Source organism: Watersipora subatra, chromosome 10 (genome assembly GCF_963576615.1).
Source record: "Watersipora subatra chromosome 10, tzWatSuba1.1, whole genome shotgun sequence".
Lineage (NCBI taxonomy): Eukaryota > Metazoa > Bryozoa > Gymnolaemata > Cheilostomatida > Watersiporidae > Watersipora > Watersipora subatra.
In genome coordinates, this window is record NC_088717.1 from 28550939 (window position 1) to 28577126 (window position 26188).

Genomic DNA, 26188 nt, shown 5'->3' on the forward strand with positions numbered 1-26188 from the left:
TCATGCTCATTTTAAGCTCAGAAAGATACTAGAGGTTCAAATAGGTAGATTACCAGAATTGTATATTGTCTATTCTGTGGTATACTGCTCCAAGCTGATCACCTTTTGTCTAAAAGACTGATGAAGAAAGATCGGATCGCTCTCAGAAATTATGTTTTAGAGTTATGCTACCTGATATAGACAGTTATGACCAGCGTCTAAATGCCCTTAATGCTGATGAGCTGACTGTGCTATTGGATATTTGCTTTTTAAAATATTCAGATTGCATCTCTCATCCGCTTGCCCATACATTATATTCCCGCTTGCCCATACATTATATTCTCGCTTTCCCTAAAAATCCACTACACCTTATACTATACACCAACACCTTATACCAGACACTAACACCTTATACCATACACCAACACCTTATACCATACACCAACAACTTATACCAGACACCAACACCTTATACCAGACACCAACACCTTATACCAGACACCAACACCTTATATCAGACACCAACAACTTATACCAGACACCAACACCTTATACCAGACACCAACACCTTATACCAGACACCAACACCTTATACCAGACACCAACACCTTATACCAGACACCAACACCTTATACCAGACACCAACACCTTATACCAGACACCAACACCTTATACCAGACACCAACACCTTATACCAGACACCAACACCTTATACCAGACACTAACATCTTATACCAGACACCAACACCTTATACCAGACAGTAACATCGTATACCAGACACCAACACCTTATACCAGACACTAACATCTTATACCAGACACCAACACCTTATACCAGACACCAACACCTTATACCAGACACCAACACCTTATACCAGACACCAACACCTTATACCAGACACTAACATCTTATACCAGACACCAACACCTTATACCAGACAGTAACATCTTATACCAGACACCAACACCTTATATCAGACACCAACACCTTATACCAAACACCAACACCTTATATCAGACACCAACACCTTATACCAGACACCAACACCTTATACCAGACACCAGCACCTTACACCAGACACCAACACCTTATACCATACACCAACACCTTATATCAGACACCAAAACCTTATATCAGACACTAACATCTTATACCAAACACTAAAACCTTATACCAGACACAAACACCTTATACCAGACAGTAACATCTTATACCAAACACCAACACCTTATACCAGACACCAACACCTTGTATCAGACACCAACACCCTATATCAGACACCAACACCTTGCCACGTTTTAGAACAACGCTATGCAAAAAGAACGTTTTCTTTTAATAATCGTAATTTTACTTTACTACTTTTTATTTTTGTTTTACGATTAATTTACTTTGAACAGCCTTGACCGGTGTAAATCATATCTATCTATCTCTAGTGATATAAATAATTTAATAATGTTTCCATTATCTCAGTAACCTACATCAGCCGAAGTACACAATTACTATTCAAACATTTCGTGTGCAATGCTTGGCTCCTGATATAAAACATGTTTCTGTTGCTAGCTAACACCACCGCATCAACTAACTATTAAACTGATTATGTTTTCCACGATGCGGATCATGCGGATCAGGAGTTGTGCCTACGCTGAGTTATCGTATGACTATAGTGAGTTATAGTGTTTCTATGGACATTAGCATGTTGCGGACTAACGTGGGTGCTTTCTTAAAAAAGATAAGCATTTCTATGCCAGAGGTCATAATGGCTTATTTAGAACTGCGCCAATCAAATTAATTGAAGCGAGGAAAAGAGTTAAAATGGAACAGCTTGCGCAGCATTTTCTTGCGCATCATCCTTAAGTGCTGTTTCAATCTTTCGCAAGTATGAAGCAGTCAGTAAAAATTTGTGAGTAACAAAACTCGCTTGACTCGCGAACTTTTGTTGCCTTAATCTTGTGGCTAATCCAAACGTACAGATTAACTGCTTTAATCTTGCGGATAATCCAAACGTACAGATTAACTGCTTTAATCTTGCTGATAATCCAAACGTACAGATTAATTGCGTCATAGAAACATAGTAATTCTGTAGTAAACATGGAAACCGACGCATGATTATAACATTTACCGAAATCAATGTCGAGAGCTCTCATCGCTGCCTTGCCCATCTGCTGCCAAGCCTCAATGGAGCTGAGGTGCTTACAGAAATTCCAAGCATCCTTGAATCTCTTCAGTCTAATGCACTGCTCGAGTGCCGTACTCAGCTGCACAGGTAAACAGCAAGCATCATAGCGGGCACGATAATAAGATAGTGATTTAGGTTACCGGTAATGGTGAAACACAGAACTATTTTCTTGTATGAAATGTTACAAAAGAACAGCGTGAAACTGTATTGCTGTCCCTAGTGCGCATTTCTACCTGTAGTCTAGGAAACTCGCCAAGATGTCTGAGTTGAGAACTCATCAAATCAGAGCTACCCATTTCCAACTGTCTCAATAGACAAGGCGAATCATTCTTACCCTTCTTATACCTTAGGATTAGTACAACCATATTATTAAAAGAGAAAGATCTCTACTACTCACTTCATTTTGTGTAAGGTCTTGCGCCCTGTGGGTGGTATGAGACTCGAGAGAAATGTTCATGACTTTACCACTAGGGGTCTGCAGAGTCACCTCCCCACAATTTAGCATTAGTGGAATGGTTCCAAATGGGAGCTTAGTCTTTCCAGCCAGAGTACAGTCATTGCCTGCATACGAGGAATATTTACCACAGTAGAAATTATGCAATGCTTTAGCAAGAATACAGCTCAACTGGTACACAAAATAACTACGCACAACCACAGAACTATGCAACTACATACAACCATAAACTTTACAAGTACACACAACCATAAAACTATACAACTACACACAACCATAGAACTTTACAAGTACACACAACCATAAAACTATACAACTACACACAACCATAGGACTTTACAACTACACACAACCATAAAACTATACAACTACACACAACCATAGGACTATACAACTACACACAACCATAAAACTATACAACTACACACAACCATAGGACTTTACAAGTACACACAACCATAAAACTATACAACTACATACAACCATAGGACTTTACAAGTACGCACAACCATAAAACTATACAACTACATACAACCATAGGACTTTACAAGTACACACAACCATAAAACTATACAACTACACACAACCATAGGACTTTACAAGTACACACAACCATAAAACTATACAACTACACACAACCATAGGACTTTACAAGTACACACAACCATAAAACTATACAACTACATACAACCATAGAACTTTACAAGTACACACAACCATATAACTATACAACTACACACAACCATAGGACTTTACAAGTACACACAACCATATAACTATACAAGTACACACAACCATAAAACTATACAACTACATACAACCATAGGACTTTACAAGTACACACAACCATAAAACTATACAACTACATACAACCATAGAACTTTACAAGTACGCACAACCATAAAACTATACAACTACATACAACCATAGGACTTTACAAGTACACACAACCATAAAACTATACAACTACACACAACCATAGGACTTTACAAGTACACACAACCATAAAACTATACAACTACACACAACCATAGGACTTTACAAGTACACACAACCATAAAACTATACAACTACATACAACCATAGGACTTTACAAGTACACACAACCATAAAACTATACAACTACATACAACCATAGAACTTTACAAGTACACACAACCATATAACTATACAACTACACACAACCATAGGACTTTACAAGTACACACAACCATATAACTATACAACTACACACAACCATAGGACTTTACAACTACACACAACCATATAACTATACAAGTACACACAACCATAAAACTATACAACTACACACAACCATAGGACTATACAAGTACACGCAACCATATAACTATACAAGTACACACAACCATAAAACTATACAACTACATACAACCATAGAACTTTACAAGTACACACAACCATAAAACTATACAACCACAAACAACCATATAACTATACAAGTACACACAACCATAAAACTATACAACTACATACAACCATAAAACTTTACAAGTACACACAACCATAAAACTATACAACTACAAACAACCATATAATTATACAAGTACACACAACCATAAAACTATACAACTACATACAACCATAGAACTTTACAAGTACACACAACCATAAAACTATACAACTACACACAACCATAGGACTTTACAAGTACACACAACCATATAACTATACAAGTACACACAACCATATAACTATACAACTACACACAACCATAGAACTTTACAAGTACACACAACCATATAACTATACAACTACACACAACCATAGGACTTTACAAGTACACACAACCATATAACTATACAAGTACACACAACCATAAAACTATACAACTACACACAACCATAGGACTTTACAAGTACACACAACCATAAAACTATACAACTACATACAACCATAGAACTTTACAAGTACACACAACCATAAAACTATACAACTACACACAACCATAGGACTTTACAAGTACACACAACCATATAACTATACAACTACACACAACCATAGGACTTTACAAGTACACACAACCATAAAACTATCCAACTACATACAACCATAGGACTTTACAAGTACACACAACCATATAACTATACAAGTACACACAACCATAAAACTATACAACTACACACAACCATAGGACTTTACAAGTACACACAACCATAAAACTATACAACTACATACAACCATAGAACTTTACAAGTACACACAACCATAAAACTATACAACTACACACAACCATAGGACTATACAAGTACACACAACCATATAACTATACAAGTACACACAACCATAAAACTATACAACTACATACAACCATATAACTATACAAGTACACACAACCATCAAACTATACAACTACATACAACCATATAACTATACAAGTACACACAACCATAAAACTATACAACTACATACAACCATAGAACTTTACAAGTACACACAACCATAAAACTATACAACTACAAACAACCATATAACTATACAAGTACACACAACCATAAAACTATACAACTACATACAACCATAGAACTTTACAAGTACACACAACCATAAAACTATACAACTACATACAACCATAGAACTTTACAAGTACACACAACCATAAAACTATACAACTACAAACAACCATAGGACTTTACAAGTACACACAACCATATAACTATACAACTACACACAACCATAGGACTTTACAAGTACACACAACCATAAAACTATACAACTACATACCACCATAGAACTTTACAAGTACGCACAACCATAAAACTATACAACTACATACCACCATAGAACTTTACAAGTACGCACAACCATAAAACTATACAACTACATACAACCATAGGACTTTACAAGTACACACAACCATAAAACTATACAACTACATACAACCATAGAACTTTACAAGTACACACAACCATAAAACTATACAAGTACACACAACCATAGGACTATACAACTACACACAACCATAGGACTATACAAGTACACACAACCATATAACTATACAACTACACACAACCATAGGACTTTACAAGTACACACAACCATATAACTATACAACTACACACAACCATAGGACTTTACAAGTACACACAACCATATAACTATACAACTACACACAACCATAGGACTTTACAAGTACACACAACCATATAACTATACAAGTACACACAACCATATAACTATACAACTACACACAACCATAGGACTATACAACTACATACAACCATAAAACTATACAACTACATACAACCATAGAACTTTACAAGTACACACAACCATATAACTATACAAGTACACACAACCATATAACTATACAGCTACACACAACCATAGGACTATACAACTACATACAACCATAAAACTATACAACTACATACAACCATAGGACTTTACAAGTACACACAAACATATAACTTTACAAGTACACACAACCATAAAACTATACAACTACACACAACCATATAACTATACAAGTACACACAACCATAAAACTATACAACTACACACAACCATAGGACTTTACAAGTACACACAACCATAAAACTATACAACTACATACAACCATAGGACTTAACAAGTACACACAACCATAAAACTATACAACTACACACAACCATAGGACTTTTCAAGTACACACAACCATAAAACTATACAACTACATACAACCATAGGACTTTACAAGTACACACAACCATAAAACTATACAACTACATACAACCATAGAACTTTACAAGTACACACAACCATAAAACTATACAACTACACACAACCATAGGACTATACAACTACACACAACCATAGGACTATACAAGTACACACAACCATATAAATATACAACTACACACAACCATAGGACTTTACAAGTACACACAACCATATAACTATACAACTACACACAACCATAGGACTTTACAAGTACACACAACCATATAACTATACAACTACACACAACCATAGGACTTTACAAGTACACACAACCATATAACTAAACAAGTACACACAACCATATAACTATACAACTACACACAACCATAGGACTATACAACTACATACAACCATAAAACTTTACAAGTACACACAACCATAAAACTATACAACTACAAACAACCATATAACTATACAAGTACACACAACCATAAAACTATACAACTACATACAACCATAGAACTTTACAAGTACACACAACCATAAAACTATACAACTACACACAACCATAGGACTTTACAAGTACACACAACCATATAACTATACAAGTACACACAACCATATAACTATACAACTACACACAACCCTAGAACTTTACAAGTACACACAACCATATAACTATACAACTACACACAACCATAGGACTTTACAAGTACACACAACCATATAACTATACAAGTACACACAACCATAAAACTATACAACTACACACAACCATAGGACTTTACAAGTACACACAACCATAAAACTATACAACTACATACAACCATAGAACTTTACAAGTAAACACAACCATAAAACTATACAACTACACACAACCATAGGACTTTACAAGTACACACAACCATATAACTATACAACTACACACAACCATAGGACTTTACAAGTACACACAACCATAAAACTATCCAACTACATACAACCATAGGACTTTACAAGTACACACAACCATATAACTATACAAGTACACACAACCATAAAACTATACAACTACACACAACCATAGGACTTTACAAGTACACACAACCATAAAACTATACAACTACATACAACCATAGAACTTTACAAGTACACACAACCATAAAACTATACAACTACACACAACCATAGGACTATACAAGTACACACAACCATATAACTATACAAGTACACACAACCATAAAACTATACAACTACATACAACCATATAACTATACAAGTACACACAACCATCAAACTATACAACTACATACAACCATATAACTATACAAGTACACACAACCATAAAACTATACAACTACATACAACCATAGAACTTTACAAGTACACACAACCATAAAACTATACAACTACACACAACCATAGGACTTTACAAGTACACACAACCATAAAACTATACAACTACACACAACCATAGGACTTTACAAGTACACACAACCATAAAACTATACAACTACATACAACCATAGAACTTTACAAGAACACACAACCATAAAACTATACAACTACACACAACCATAGGACTATACAAGTACACACAACCATATAACTATACAACTACACACAACCATAGGACTATACAAGTACACACAACCATATAACTATACAACTACACACAACCATAGGACTTTACAAGTACACACAACCATAAAACTATACAACTACACACAACCATAGGACTTTACAAGTACACACAACCATAAAACTATACAACTACACACAACCATAGGACTTTACAAGTACACACAACCATAAAACTATACAACTACATACAACCATAGAACTTTACAAGTACACACAACCATAAAACTATACAACTACACACAACCATAGGACTATACAAGTACACACAACCATATAACTATACAACTACACACAACCATAGGACTTTACAAGTACACACAACCATATAACTATACAACTACACACAACCATAGGACTATACAAGTACACACAACCATATAACTATACAACTACACACAACCATAGGACTTTACAAGTACACACAACCATAAAACTATACAACTACACACAACCATAGGACTTTACAAGTACACACAACCATAAAACTATACAACTACACACAACCATAGGACTTTACAAGTACACACAACCATAAAACTATACAACTACACACAACCATAGGACTTTACAAGTACACACAACCATAAAACTATACAACTACATACAACCATAGAACTTTACAAGTACACACAACCATAAAACTATACAACTACACACAACCATAGGACTTTACAAGTACACACAACCATAAAACTATACAACTACATGCAACCATAGAACTTTACAAGTACACACAACCATAAAACTATACAACTACACACAACCATAGGACTATACAAGTACACACAACCATATAACTATACAACTACACACAACCATAGGACTTTACAAGTACACACAACCATAAAACTATACAACTACACACAACCATAGGACTTTACAAGTACATACAACCATATAACTATACAACCACACACAACCATAGGACTTTACAAGTACACACAACCATATAACTATACAACTACACACAACCATAGGACTATACAAGTACACACAACCATATAACTATACAACTACACACAACCATATAACTATACAACTACACACAACCATAGGACTATACAAGTACACACAACCATATAACTATACAAGTACACACAACCATAGGACTTTACAAGTACACACAACCATATAACTATACAACTACAAAGAACCATATAACTATACAAGTACACACAACCATAAAACTATACAACTACATACAACCATAGAACTTTACAAGTACACACAACCATAAAACTATACAACTACATACAACCATAGGACTATACAAGTACACACAACCATGTAACTATACAACTACACACAACCATAGGACTATACAAGTACACACAACCATAGGACTATACAACTACACACAACCATATAACTATACAACTACACACAACCATAGGACTATACAACTACATACAACCATAGGACTTTACAAGTACGCACAACCATAAAACTATACAACTACATACAACCATAGGACTATACAACTACACACAACCATATAACTATACAACTACACACAACCATAGGACTATACAAGTACACACAACCATATAACTATACAACTACACACAACCATATAACTATACAACTACACACAACCATAGGACTATACAAGTACACACAACCATATAACTATACAAGTACACACAACCATAGGACTTTACAAGTACACACAACCATATAACTATACAACTACAAAGAACCATTTAACTATACAAGTACACACAACCATAAAACTATACAACTACATACAACCATAGAACTTTACAAGTACACACAACCATAAAATTATACAACTACACACAACCATAGGACTATACAAGTACACACAACCATATAACTATACAAGTACATACACCAACAATCGAGTACAAACTTGACTAACCTTTCATGCTGTGTTTGGAGTAGACATAGGAATAGATAGCATCGCTGTCGTATGTTATAAATATCCCTCTGTCATTAGCGCTATTCTCCCATAGACAGCCTCGAGATTGATTTGGAAATTCCTCTACGACTACAAGCTCATCGTTTACCTAAAACATCACCGAGTTTGCCAGGTGGGTTAGTATGCTGAACGAAGCACTTGAAAACATCCTAGATCTAATTTAATAGATTCAAAGAGCTGGCAGTTTGCCAGGCACGGACAACACCGGAGAAACGCACAATAAAAGCACTAGCTACACGAACTGATCATAGATTCTAATATGGTCTCACATCTGAAAGAATGACTTTTTGGTCACCAAAAGAAATAATAGAACCTATTACACCGCTTTATTGCGTGAGAAAATGTAGAAGGCCTGTTGGCATACAGGAATAGAACCAACAATATTGCAGTATCTTCACTTAAAGATTGACTTGCAACAAAATTCACATTACAGTTATTTGACATGAAAAGATTCACCATGTCTTACTCTGTTGTGTTGTAGGTGCAAAATATGTGGAAAGGTGATTACAAGCTCTTAAAGGCTCAAAAACTAACAGAAAATCGCAGCCACACGAGACCGCCGTAGTTTGGATTCTCTTTCCAAAACGGCTCAAACATGATGTAGTTGTGAGAGACGGTTTCTGTTTACACTTTCATGCAACCTTATTCGTCGAAATATTTCATTCAATAAAACTATGTCTATTGTTCTTACGCGTCTATTTTATCGTCATCGTCAGCTGTCACTTTTAGCAGTGACATCTTATAACTTACCGTAAAAATTCGTTTAATTTTTTAGCCTTAGCTTGAAGGAGTAAATATCATTGTCTGATAATCATGACGAACCTGTTGGTCACTTCTAATAATCGAAAAGTGCTGCAGAAATTATTTGTGAAGTATTGAGTCACATGATTAGATTATGACTTGCCGATTTGACCAAACCGAAACAAAACTGTAAAGTAGCGAGCATCTATATTTGATACGGGGTCTTCGGTAAAACTCGAAGTGCTTGTCATAAACTAGTGCTACGATAAGTTTTATATTGAGCTTTTTATTGGCCTTTCAATTCACATGAGAACATCACGTGACAAGACAGTAGCCAAACTTCATGACTACGTCAGAGAAATAAAGAGATTCCAATCTACGGCGGCTTTTCGTTTGAGCTTTTAAGAGCTTATAATCACATTTCCACATATTTTGCACCTACAACACTACAGAGTAAGACATGGTGAATCTTTTGATACCAAATAACTATAATGTGAATTTTATTGCAAGTCAACCTTTAAGAGCATCTTCTTGTGCGAGGTGAACATAATCACAGTCCAAATAGTTACTTAAAATATATATCCATATAAGCCTCAACATTTGCTTATGTTTGTCTTTTGTTTTCTGTTGTCAGTGTGTCCAGCCATAGTGATTAAAACCTAGCTATACAAATTTCCATGGTAACTGAATGGAACTGAGTTCGCTAAGATTGAAGATGGAAAACGCACGCACCAAAATACAAGGCTAAGCCATTGTCATATGATTTAGCTCATCTACGGTATCCTTATCACGATTAAAGCTAAATATGTACGAAGTATTTAGTATGAATTAATATTACCTTTTGACTTTATTCTTCTTTTGAAATTTTTTGTAAGAGTCATTTTAAAATTCGTTATTTATTGTCTTATTTGTAATTTTCAATTGTACCGTTTCATTTTTAAATCTTCTATTAAGTGCAAATGTAAAGGCTGGTTCACACTATGTCGCCGTATCTCGGCGTTGATGCAACAATACTTCGGTGATTGTCGATGACGACAATGTTCACACTAGCACAAAGCCATCCGCGTTTGTATCAGGGAACAGTCGTCGACATTACGTTCTCATATCTAACGCGGTCACTGGAGCGTCAGCGATGGGTGTGGCCTAATTAATAACAGACCATTGAGACGTGCGTAAACATTCGCGTTTCGGTTTAGTAGCAAAAGCTAGTACCACGCGCATCGAGTGATCGCTATCGTTGAAGATGGATAGAAAATTAAAACTAAGAAAAGTACTTGTCTTAGCATTGCTCAGACGAAGCAACCGACTTAAGGCGTGGTCACACGAGCACCGAACCGACGTAGGATCGGTTCGGTTCGGAGGCTGGTTCGGTTCGTGGCACATGTCACACGGCCACCGAAGTAACTTCGATTCCTAGATACCATACGTATAGAGACAGGACACGGTTTCATTAGTAGTTGTTATGTATTTGAGTTAAATATTTCTATTGTAAACAAAAAAACTTGAGGAACAATTATAAATTATAATTACACAGCAGATTTATCAGAAGATCGTTCGGCTGCTCAAAATAAATCACTCGATACAAATATTTTGCTAACCCTTCCCATCAACATAATTATATTTTTTTTTATTAACATATGAATGTTTTTCTATGCTGAGTACATAACAAACAAAAACAGTCTTTATCATAGTACTGTGGTTTTACATAAATAAATCAGTCAACGATAGTTCATCAGGATGAATATGACATTACTTATATTCTACACGAAGGAAAATCACAACCATTCCCCTGATTCTGATTCTGATTCTGATTAAAAAGAGTCTCGAGACCTCAAAAGGAGGAAGTGGAGACCGTTTGCATAGATTGTATAAGAATAAAAATTTATCTATTTGAACAAGTGAATTTAAAACATCAATTAATAAAACTTTCCTGTTCTAATGATCTCCCAATCTAATATCCCGAGAAGTTCGTGGAATGAAGCTGTTAAAATATGTGTTTGTGTTGCAGGCGATTGCCTTTGGAGCGTTAGACCGAGATGATCTGGTGTCATACTGGTGTGGTTGGGACATTAAAAAATTAAAACTTTCAATTAGCGCTGAGTGTGTGCTATTAGATAAAATGTTTATTAAAAGGTTGAGTCTTGCTCGTTTTCTTCTGATCTCTAAAACTTCCAACTGGATATTCTCTCGAGCTTCCGTTACACTAGCAACTCCTTTCAAATTACATATAAATCTCACGGCTCTTCTTTGTATAAATTCAATTTGAGATATGTGTTTGACTAAAAAAGGGTCCCAGACCTCACAAGCGTACTCCAAGGCGGGTCTACATAAAGTCAAATATGCGATTTTCTTTACTTTATTAGGAGCATTAAAAAGAACCCGTTTTATCATTCCCAAGGTTTGTAATGCTTTGGTACAAATCGATGTTATATGGTGGTCCCAGCTCAATGTATTTGTAATAATCACGCCCAAATATTTAAAGCTATCCACAACTTCCAGATTGGTATTATAAAGGTTGTACTCAGCTGGGACGCCAGAGTCTGACGTGAAATTAAAATTTACAATTTGACACTTTGTTACATTAAAAATCATTTTGGACTCAGAGGCCCAATTTTCCAAGGCAGTGAGGTCAGACTGAAAATTCATGCAATCATGGTGATTATCAATTCGACTGTACAGAAGAGCGTCATCAGCAAACAGTCTGATGGTGGAGTGTTTTAAAACTGATCCGACATTGTCAATATATATTAAAAAGAGTGTGGGCCCCAAAACGGAGCCCTGCGGCACTCCAGAGTGGACTTTTAAGGGTGCTGATGCATGACCGTTTATAATAACTTTTTGAAATCGGTTGCTTAAAAAATTTTGAATCCAATAAACAATCGAATGATGGACCCCAGCACCTAAAAGTTTAACTATAAGCAGAGAATGTGATACCTTATCAAAGGCCTTCGAAAAGTCAAGAACTGCAGCGTGTATTTGCTGATTTTCATTATTTGCATCCATAAGATCATGGACAACAGTGACCAGTTGAGTGGTACACGACAGTCCATGCCTAAAGCCGTGCTGATGCGAGGAAAGATTTAGGCTCTTATTGATATAGCTCAAAATGATGTGTTCAAGCATCTTGCACGCTATTGATGTTAGTGAGACAGGGCGATAATTTCCGGCGAGAGTCTTATCGCCTTTTTTATAAACTGGTGTGACATTGGCTAATTTCCATGCAGAAGGTAAACTTCCGGTATTTAAAGAGTATTGGTAAACCAGTGTGAGCATTGCTGACACTGTGCTGACGTCAACCATGAAGTCCTCTTTTCTTAAGCCGTCGGGCCCAGGGGCTTTGCCCTTTACAAGACCTACGATCATTTTCTCCACGCCCTCACAAGTGACTATTATTGGACTGGTGCTGGTATCCGGTAAATCGTATTCAGGAAAAAATTCATCTGCCTTTGTGAAAACACTTTGAAAAAACATGTTAAAATTATTAACCATCTCCGACTCTGATTGCATATTAGCTAGTAGGGCGGAGGGGCTGTTCTTGCGACCCTGAGTGCGCCTCATAAAAGAGAAAAAAGGTTTGCTTATGCCAGCCCGGAGTGGTTCGTACAAAACTCGATTATAATAATCCTGCTCAATTTTGCGAAACATCTTTTTATTTTCGCGTCTCATAATTTTGTATTCGGCCATCAAGTCAGGAGAGTGTGTTTTTTTAAACTTATTGTATAGTTTTCGTTGTTTGCACACAGCCTTACGTGCCTGAGAGTTGAACCATACTGGTTCCCTGTTATTTCGTTGTTTTATTGTCTTTTTAGGAACAAAATCATTGACAGCAGATTTAACGGCTTTCTCAAAAATATTCCACAATTGGTCAATATTGTGTCCTGTTTTTATCGCGTCCTTGATGTCTTCCAAAGCTTGAAGTAAAAATTTCCTGATTGCCATGGTATCTGCTTTTTCATATACAAAATAAAAATCTTTGCTAGCTACCTTGTCAGTTTTTGATATGTTGAGCTCAACTTCTACTAAAAAATGATCACTCAGACCAGGTTCCACAACCTCAACTTTTTCAATAAATTCTGAGTCCGATGTTAAGACCAAGTCTAAAATATTTCCTTTAAAATGTGTCGGCCTATTGACCATTTGTCTAAGATTATACTCCGCCAAGCAGTTCAAAAAAATTTGATGACAACCTTTATTGTTTGAGCTTATTTTTGTCGAATAAGACTCCCAATCAATATCGGGAAAATTAAAATCACCCATGACTAATATCTGTGATAACGGAAAATGTGAAAAAACAAACTCAAAAAGCTGATTCAGGCCTTCAACAGATCTAGATGAGTTCCCGGGTGGCATATATACGCATACGATTATATTAGTTGTGCAATATACATTTATGCAAAACCTAAGTGCAACATCTTACATTTATGCATTAATTATTAATTATGCATCATACATTAATTACGATATTTAATTTTTACGATTGTAATAGTAAACACTATCGAGAGGTACTAATATAGTCATATTCAAAACTTTGATGAATAACTTCTGCAGCAACAGTAAACTTTTTCATAGAAGCGCTTCTCTGTACTCTTTTTAGTATTAATTCAAAATATGCGTGATTTTCATTTGGTTTTGTCAGTTCATTGTAATTTTATCGTTAACAATTCACTTTTCATCACAACCATTGTAACAAATACGGTATTTTACGGAATACGGTAATTATTTCACATTTAAACACCTTTACAGTTGTTTTAAGTATTCTCTTAAATTATTTGTACTGCACAAAACATTTTTTTCATGATGTTTAAAAGTTATGATGATAACTGTTGTATAAGTTAAATGAAAACTAATTTTCTTTGCAAAGATTATTTTATTACCCGGACACAGCCGGGCATTCATCTAGTATATCTCAAACTATCAGGTCTATAGATATATTTATATCTCAAAGTTTGTGTGTATGTGTGTAGTTCGATATGTCCAGCTCTAGCTATTAAAATCTTGGAATTAAAAGCTCGCATTCTGCTGGATTTTAACTGACGAAGATCCCAACCGCAAATTGGTAATAGAACAGCCAAACTACGAGTCTACGAAAGCTATTCACGACCGTTACTATATACTGTACGTGTACAACTTTATCTCAATTTCACTCGTTAAATGGCGTATTAATTGGAACTCTATGGACTCAATGAAACAAAATTCTTTTTCGTGAACTTCTATGTCTGGTTTTTCCTAAGGTTCAATTGCTAAAATGCGGCAAAGGTTCAGTCTTTTCACTCTGACAATTGTATTATCGAGTAGGAATAGCCTCTACATTCTCTCTCCGTTCAGTCAGACAAAGACAGTCCGATATCTCATTCTTACATTTGTACCGGTAACGAGAGACACCAGCATCGTCACATTCAAAGTTCTGGTAGATAGCTTCTGCTGGAACAGTGACCTTTTTTATATACACCACACCACCACCCCCCCACATACCCCAGCCCCACCCACCCCACCCTGAGTGTTATATAAACCTATAGTAATTATCTAATACAAACACTCCTGGTGAAAATCATCAAAATTTTATAAACTAAATGTTTTATTTTTATGTACATAGTAAAAATTAGTAACAAAATAATATGTTAACTTTAGTAACAATAGTTACCTATGGAAACTTTATAGTATTTAGTGGCTATGATCTGCAATAAAATGAAACATTACAATGGACTACGTGAAGAAAGTGCGGTGGAGAGTTCTTACCTTCAAAACAGACATCTAACATAAATGTTAAAACTAAATTATATGAATTTAGCTTACTAAACACATAATTAAAGCTAAGTTTTAGTATGTATTTTACTAAACTAAACTTCCACTTTGTCATCAGCTAAAATTTTACCACTTATGTTTCAGTTTCATTTTCACTAAAACTTATAATGAATTACGCTGAACTGAGATAGTGAAAAAACAATCATCGTATCTGTTTCAGGCATTGTAGGAGATTTCGGCAAATAGCATATCGGCATTTTCCTTATTTTATCGTAACAGTACACCGATTGAAAACTTTAATCGAGAGAAATGTTTAGTGATATCGAATGGCAAAAAAAAATCATTTTCATATGGTAACGATGAAAATCATTGTGTTCCATATCGAAAGGCGAAAAACTTGTTATAACAGGGCATCGTAACCCGTGGGCGCACTGTATTAATTAATAATTTGGCATGTGCAATCGTGAATAGGATATACAGTTTGTATATAGTGAGATCAATGGATGTAATATGAAGTACAGCTGATGACCGACAGGCGAACATTGAGATTTATGTAATTATGTAAGTTCTTGAAACAAGTGCTCAAACTCTCAGGTCACCGCTAGGAGACCTGACTTTGAGTAGACATGTCCACCCACTCGGGCGACCCACTTTATGTATATAGACACGCACATATACAACCGACTGCAAACTGATATGTACAAATAGTCGACTAAAAGGCTATTATAATGACAAACGTGACTCACAGGATTGTACACGTAACCATCGCTACGGTCATCCACAAATATTAGCCTTGTGCCTGAGTGGTCTGGATAAATCTGCTTTATGCCGCAGATGTGTCTAAACTCGTTCACATACGCCCAGTCTTCGACGAAGAAGTACTTGAGGTCTCCTTTCTGTATGAAAAGGGCTAGATGGTTTGGTAAAAGAGAAAGTGCAAAGAAAGCTATCTGTCAAAAACATCCAGTCTACTGTTTAGGTTTTGGCATTCTAAACTTTTGAAGCCACAAAAAAGAATTCAATGGTTCTTAAAGATGAACTGCACAAAATCTAAGTAGATTTTATCGGAAAGTGTTGGTATTTCTCTATTATTGGTGATTGTTTTTGATGTTTCAAAATTAAAATCGACAAAACTTGATTGCGGTTAAAACACAGAAATCAAGCGAAAGTGCCTGATCACCTATATGACATGACATCTATATGACATGACACCTATATGACATGACACCTATATGACATGACATCTATAGATGCAAACAAAGGGCAGAATATACATGTAATGCTGCAAATTGAATACAATATATATACATATGTTGTATCCCGATATATATTGCCGATATACAGCAACTAGCGACGCCTTGATGCGTTTTAACCTTGATCAAGTTTTGTTGATTTTAACTTTGAAACAATTAAAATCACATCAAATTCAAAACAGTCAAATCACATCAAGCATAAAAACAGTTGCAAATGATAATAAAAATACTTTCTGATAAAATCTACTAAGATTTTGTTTAAGTTGATCTTTAGAAGAGCAAAGAATGAAAATGTAAAAGGTGTGTCTAGGGTAAGTCTAGTGTAAGTGGTAAGTGGTAAGTGTCTAGGGTAAGTGGGTGTCTAACTACATTCATAGCGTGTGAAGTAGCTAATATACTTAGTTAAATTTCAGTGAAAAATAAATACAAAAAAACGAGAGAAGGAATGAGCAGAAACTGTAAATATCGTAATGGGATATTTTCTGGGACAACTCTCCAAGAATCTCTTGAACAAACAGACAGATGCCATAACTTTATTTCATTGAAGACAATTAAATGTTCTCTAGAGATATCGTACAGGATGACAAGCTAAGTGATACGTACATCTGTGCCGAAGATGAAGAATTGCGAGGTCATTGCATGACAAAGTATTTTAACATCAGTGTTGGGCTCTGGGAATAATCTCGCCTCCCGCTCTTCATCTACCGGACTGTTCTCCGCATCAATCTATGGAAAAAGTGAAACATAATTACATAAGGTTGCTTTATATTATACCAAATGAACTATAGTACTAGAAGTGACCATAGCCAGATTTTGTACCGTACAATATTTCTAGTAACAGACACATTTACCTCTTCGAAACTTTGAAAATCAGTAAACTACGGAACAAAAAAATTGGCTAAGAGGTTTGCCCACATAAACTAGAGTTGTCTCGCCAATGTTTTATTAATCAACTTACAAAAACAACAGTGTAACCAGTGTCTGTGGGAACATTTGAATGACAACGCTAAGTAGATTGCAGAGCCCTTACCACGCTAGTATTATAATCCAAGCAACTGGGTGGAAGGCATAAGCTATAAGAATATTATATAATTTACGATATACAAAACCTTTTGCTTGTTTGTTTGTAGGCATGTTCATGAAACAGTCAGGGCACATAGAGCAATTAAGTCTGCTCAAATGGCCGCGAGCAGTGATTCACAAAAATTGTTCCATAGAAATATAATATGAATAAAATACATTGTAACATCGCATATAACATAACAATAATAAAAATGAGGAATGATAACGGAGATCATAGACTTCCTGTTTATGTTAACATGTTAAAAAGATCAAACACAGAAAAAAGACTGAGTATTAAGCTTCACGAAAAATCTTAGAAAAGACTGACCGTGTGCAGCTGAACTTTTCCATCAAACATAACAGCTGCATAATCTTCATTCAGTTTTATAGATTGAACTGTGCCCAAATACTCGCGATCTCTCAACTTCACTGGTCCTACAAATCAAACAAGACTGATAAAATAAACACGGCTCAGATTGTAGAGTAAGTTGAGAGATAATTGTGGCTCTATCAGCCCAAGGATCATTGCAATTAGTTTTACTCGGAGAAAAGGAGCAACTCCAACAATCAATAGAAGGGCCCAAAGAATGCGCTTACAACTAAACTCTCTCATTACCCAGCCAAGAGAAGTCAGCATATTAGATGAACTGAAAAAGTAAATACATGTAACTTCAAGCTGCTTGCCTACTTGTAGCTTGAAAAATCGTAAAATCCAAAGAGTGGAGGTCGACAAGCGAGACACAGAAACGAATAAGAAGCTAGCAGTAGCAAGTAAATATGATGGCTAGATGACTTAGGCTTAAATCCAAGATGTAGGGTTTAGATCCACTTTATAATAAGCATTCTACGCTGTTATTTACCTAGACAAGTCTATAGATAAAGGTAGGTATCTCATGCAAACACGTAGAGTATTTCAGACTAACGGATACAGTTACGATGAGATGTCTGATACTGCCTTTAATACAGAAAATCTACACGAATGCCAAAAACAAAAGGTGATAGAAAAGAACTCTTCTAGCATCTCGTACCAGTATAAAGGGTCCACCGGTAGCTAGGCAACACATGAAACAGTGGAATCAAAACAACAGCAAAACAGCCTACTGACAAAAGGCCACACGATCGAGCAGCCAGAACTGGAAGGTTCATGAGAAGTGAATGATAAACATATACGAGTGCAAGAACTAAGAAACACAACAAATACTTTTGAGATGAGAACACATGATTCCAACAGGCCTTTGTTTTAAAACTTACCACCAAATAGGTGCATACGACCCTGAAGTGACCGTATGTTAGTCAACTCACGGGCTGGAAATGATAGGTACAACATTAACACTGGACAAAAGATCATGAAATGCAGTCAAGTCAGAGGAGGAATAAGGATTGACATCATATATGCTAGAACATATACCCAATCGATTTTTAGAATGTTAGCTATTCCACAATTGGCTGCATAGGAGGCAGCAAAACCATTGTGTCTACGCTCAAACACCACATGATGCCAACCAATCTTTCGTTTCAATGAATTATGAGAAACTTAGCTACAGCAATAGGCAGCAACCATTTGTGTCATCATAAAATGTCCTTTTTATTAATCTACTACTCTGTTATTAATATGATTTGTCTACTACTCTGTTATTAATATGATTATGTCTACTACTCTGTTATTAATATGATTATGTCTACTACTCTGTTATTAATATGATTATGTCTACTACCCTGTTATTAATATGATGATGTCTACTACCCTGTTATTCATATGATTATGTCTACTACCCTGTTATTAATATGATTATATCTACTACTCTGTTATTAATATGATTATGTCTACTACTCTGTTATTAATATGATTATGTCTACTACCCTGTTATTAATATGATTATGTCTACTACCCTGTTATTAATATGATTATATCTACTACTCTGTTATTAATATGATTATGTCTACTACTCTGTTATTAATATGATTTGTCTACTACTCTGTTATTAATATGATTATGTCTACTACCCTGTTATTAATATGATTATATCTACTACCCTGTTATTAATATGATTATATCTACTACTCTGTTATTAATATGATTATGTCTACTACTCTGTTATTAATATGATTTGTCTACTACTCTGTTATTAATATGATTTGTCTACTACTCTGTTATTAATATGATTATGTCTACTACTCTGTTATTAATATGATTATATCTACTACTCTGTTATTAATATGATTATGTCTACTACTCTGTTATTAATATGATTATGTCTACTACCCTGTTATTAATATGATTATGTCTACTACCCTGTTATTAATATGATTATGTCTACTACCCTGTTATTAATATGATTATATCTACTACTCTGTTATTAATATGATTATGTCTACTACTCTGTTATTAATATGATTATGTCTACTACCCTGTTATTAATATGATTATGTCTACTACCCTGTTATTAATATGATTATGTCTACTACCCTGTTATTAATATGATTATATCTACTACTCTGTTATTAATATGATTATGTCTACTACTCTGTTATTAATATGATTATGTCTACTACCCTGTTATTAATATGATGATGTCTACTACCCTGTTATTAATATGATTATGTCTACTACCCTGTTATTAATATGATTATATCTACTACTCTGTTATTAATATGATTATGTCTACTACTCTGTTATTAATATGATTATGTCTACTACCCTGTTATTAATATGATTATGTCTACTACCCTGTTATTAATATGATTATATCTACTACTCTGTTATTAATATGATTATGTCTACTACTCTGTTATTAATATGATTTGTCTACTACTCTGTTATTAATATGATTATGTCTACTACCCTGTTATTAATATGATTATGTCTACTACCCTGTTATTAATATGATTATGTCTACTACCCTGTTATTAATATGATTATATCTACTACTCTGTTATTAATATGATTATGTCTACTACTCTGTTATTAATATGATTTGTCTACTACTCTGTTATTAATATGATTATGCCTACTACCCTGTTATTAATATGATTATGTCTACTACCCTGTTATTAATATGATTATATCTACTACTCTGTTATTAATATGATTATGTCTACTACTCTGTTATTAATATGATTTGTCTACTACTCTGTTATTAATATGATTTGTCTACTACTCTGTTATTAATATGATTATGTCTACTACTCTGTTATTAATATGATTATATCTACTACTCTGTTATTAATATGATTATGTCTACTACTCTGTTATTAATATGATTATGTCTACTACCCTGTTATTAATATGATTATGTCTACTACCCTGTTATTAATATGATTATGTCTACTACCCTGTTATTAATATGATTATATCTACTACTCTGTTATTAATATGATTATGTCTACTACTCTGTTATTAATATGATTTGTCTACTACTCTGTTATTAATATGATTATGTCTACTACTCTGTTATTAATATGATTATGTCTACTACCCTGTTATTAATATGATGATGTCTACTACCCTGTTATTAATATGATTATGTCTACTACCCTGTTATTAATATGATTATATCTACTACTCTGTTATTAATATGATTATGTCTACTACTCTGTTATTAATATGATTATGTCTACTACCCTGTTATTAATATGATGATGTCTACTACCCTGTTATTAATATGATTATGTCTACTACCCTGTTATTAATATGATTATATCTACTACTCTGTTATTAATATGATTATGTCTACTACTCTGTTATTAATATGATTATGTCTACTACCCTGTTATTAATATGATTATGTCTACTACCCTGTTATTAATATGATTATATCTACTACTCTGTTATTAATATGATTATGTCTACTACTCTGTTATTAATATGATTTGTCTACTACTCTGTTATTAATATGATTATGTCTACTACCCTGTTATTAATATGATTATGTCTACTACCCTGTTATTAATATGATTATATCTACTACTCTGTTATTAATATGATTATGTCTACTACTCTGTTATTAATATGATTTGTCTACTACTCTGTTATTAATATGATTTGTCTACTACTCTGTTATTAATATGATTATGTCTACTACTCTGTTATTAATATGATTATATCTACTACTCTGTTATTAATATGATTATGTCTACTACCCTGTTATAAATATGATTATGTCTACTACTCTGTTATTAATATGATTATGCCTACTACCCTGTTATTAATATGATTATGTCTACTACCCTGTTATTAATATGATTATGCCTACTACCCTGTTATTAATATGATTATGTCTACCACCCTGTTAATAATATGATTATGTCTACTACTCTGTTATTAATATGATTATGTCTACTACTCTGTTATTAATATGATTATGTCTACTACTCTGTTATTAATATGATTATGTCTACTACTCTGTTATTAATATGATTATGCCTACTACCCTGTTATTAATATGATTATGTCTACTACCCTGTTAATAATATGATTATGTCTACTACCCTGTTATTAATATGATTATGTCTACTACTCTGTTATTAATATGATTATGTCTACTACTCTGTTATTAATATGATTATGTCTACTACCCTGTTATTAATATGATTATGCCTACTACTCTGTTATTAATATGATTATGTCTACTACCCTGTTATTAATATGATTATGTCTACTACTCTGTTATTAATATGATTATGTCTACTACTCTGTTATTAATATGATTATGTCTACTACCCTGTTATTAATATGATTATGTCTACTACCCTGTTATTAATATGATTATGTCTACTACTCTGTTATTAATATGATTATGTCTACTACTCTGTTATTAATATGATTATGTCTACTACCCTGTTATTAATATGATTATGTCTACTACCCTGTTAATAATATGATTATGTCTACTACCCTGTTATTAATATGATTATGTCTACTACTCTGTTATTAATATGATTATGTCTACTACTCTGTTATTAATATGATTATGTCTACCACCCTGTTAATAATATGATTATGTCTACTACCCTGTTATTAATATGATTATGTCTACTACCCTGTTATTAATATGATTATGTCTACTACTCTGTTATTAATATGATTATGTCTACTACTCTGTTATTAATATGATTATGTCTACTACCCTGTTATTAATATGATTATGTTTATTACCCTGTTATTACTATGATTGTCTATTATTCTGTTATTAAACTAATTATTAGACTGAAAATTTTGCCCTAGAGGAAGATGGTTCCTCATCTTGTAGCTTTGGTTCTCATGATTTGGTTGAGATAGAGTGGAGTAAATTAGGATGGACAAACGACAACCTTGGTGTCACTCCTTACCGTATACTGAAAGAACTGAACCAGCAAAAATAAAGATAATTATAATATCAACAAATATAGAGTTAATCAAAGTCACAACCAGCAATGTTATGCCCATATAAGTAGGGAGGCAATCCACTCACCTCCTGGTGCAAGCACATAGAACCAAACCCTATTATTCATGCCTGTCGCAAGATGGTACGGGCCCAAACCAACAAAAGAAGGCTCCACATCTATTTGCACAGCAATTGCCTGTTCCCCGTTGACTGAATCTTGAATTGTCACCTGAAGTCAGGAATGAAAGAACTTTGAAAAGCCTTGCAAATCATGGCGGAGTCACAGCAATTCCTTTAGATATACTTTAGCCTAGGATCTAATGCCTTAGGACGTAGCCTAAGATCTAAACAGACTTTAAAGAGACTAGAGTAGAACAACCATAATGAATTAAAAAAGGTGAAAAAGGGCTTGAATCATACACGTATATGAGAAGACTTGAGACCGAAACCATAAATTAGCAGTTGATAAAGTTGTAATTTTCCGATGCTATACTCGCTGCAGATATGAGCAATGTTGGTGCGCTAAACAAAGGTTGACAAGAGCACTTTCGCAATGTGTGCTCAAGTATATTTTAAAATCTTACAATTCTCTTGCAGTTATATGTTATTTTTGATCGGCTGCTCAATGAGCTGCCTACATAACAAGCTGATCATAATCAGCAAACAAAATAAATGGACTCGCTCAAAACTTGTCATGTTGCCAAGCAACAGAGCAACAAAAGAGCTAAACTGTTATTAATACAGCTACTATTGATATTAATGTTGTTAATACTATTACTATTAGTCTCATTATTACTGCCACTAATACCATTAGTGTTACTGTTATTATTACTGTTATTATTACTAATACTGATGTTATTACTGTGGTGGACGCCGGGCCATGACGTTACATTTCTTATTTTATTGTATGTGTTGTCCTTTCTATTTTATCGTTGCTTTACTCGTTGTGCTGTCACTTGTCGTAACTAAAGTTGTTGTCTTATTTTATTGTATGTCCTTTTTATTATATCGTTGTTTTACTCGTTACGCTATCACTTATCGTCACCCAAATTGTTGTCATACCAACGCACTAGCGATCCTGTTTATTCACCTTGTTAGCCGGTATTATTACCGTTTGCCGTTAGCCGGAACGAGTAATATTATTATATATAAAGGAGCTCACTTAACTGAGCAAAGCAAATGGCTGTACGCTCCTTGGCTATTGGATTTCGTTCTCTAATAAAAAATTGAATGAAACCACACATAATTTATTTCTATATGAAATAGTCTAGATCGTGCCAAGTAAAGGCCGGCAAATTTTTTTACATTACTAAATACTGCTACTATTACTGTGGTTATTACTGTTGTTTCCACAATTACTGTTACTAACACTACTACCGCCACAATATCTACTGCCACTTATCGTACATTAGACACTTATCTTACATGAGACACTTATCGTACATGAGACACTTATCGTACATTAGACGCTTATCATACATTAGACGCTTATCATACATTAGACACTTATCTTACATTAGACACTTATCGTACATTAGACACTTATCGTACATTAGACACTTATCGTACATTAGACACTTATCTTACATTAGACACTTATCGTACATTAGACACTTATCGTACATTAGACGCTTATCGTACATGAGACGCTTATCGTACATTAGACACTTATCGTACATTAGACACTTATCTTACATTAGACACTTATCGTACATTAGACACTTATCGTGCATTAGACACTTATCGTACATTAGACACTTATCATACATGAGACACTTATCGTGCATTAGACACTTATCGTACATTAGACACTTATCGTACATTAGACACTTATCATACATGAGACACTTATCGTACATTAGACACTTATCTTACATTAGACACTTATCGTACATTAGACACTTATCGTGCATTAGACACTTATCGTACATGAGACACTTATCGTACATTAGACACTTATCTTACATTAGACACTTATCGTGCATTAGACACTTATCGTGCATTAGACACTTATCGTACATGAGACACTTATCGTACATTAGACACTTATCGTACATTAGACACTTATCGTACATTAGACACTTATCGTACATTAGACACTTATCTTACATTAGACACTTATCTTACATTAGACACTTATCGTACATTAGACACTTATCTTACATTAGACACTTATCGTACATTAGACACTT

At 34.3% G+C, this 26188-nt stretch overlaps 1 protein-coding gene across 2 annotated transcripts in view; it reads right to left on the reverse strand.

The window, feature by feature from the left end:
* Positions 1 to 26188, reverse strand: part of LOC137406509 (WD repeat-containing protein 19-like) — a 61423-nt gene that overhangs the window by 24916 nt on the left and 10319 nt on the right. The window contains exons 9-16 of one of the 2 annotated variants that reach the window (XM_068093088.1): positions 24084 to 24225; positions 19885 to 19938; positions 18962 to 19068; positions 18175 to 18297; positions 17065 to 17214; positions 9776 to 9923; positions 2554 to 2717; positions 2100 to 2235 (exon numbers count right to left, since the gene is read on the reverse strand). In XM_068093088.1, the coding sequence (XP_067949189.1) occupies positions 2100 to 2235; positions 2554 to 2717; positions 9776 to 9923; positions 17065 to 17214; positions 18175 to 18297; positions 18962 to 19068; positions 19885 to 19938; positions 24084 to 24225 (1024 nt within the window). The remainder of the gene's footprint in view (positions 1 to 2099; positions 2236 to 2553; positions 2718 to 9775; positions 9924 to 17064; positions 17215 to 18174; positions 18298 to 18961; positions 19069 to 19884; positions 19939 to 24083; positions 24226 to 26188) is intronic. The other variant, XM_068093089.1, reaches the window with a different exon arrangement.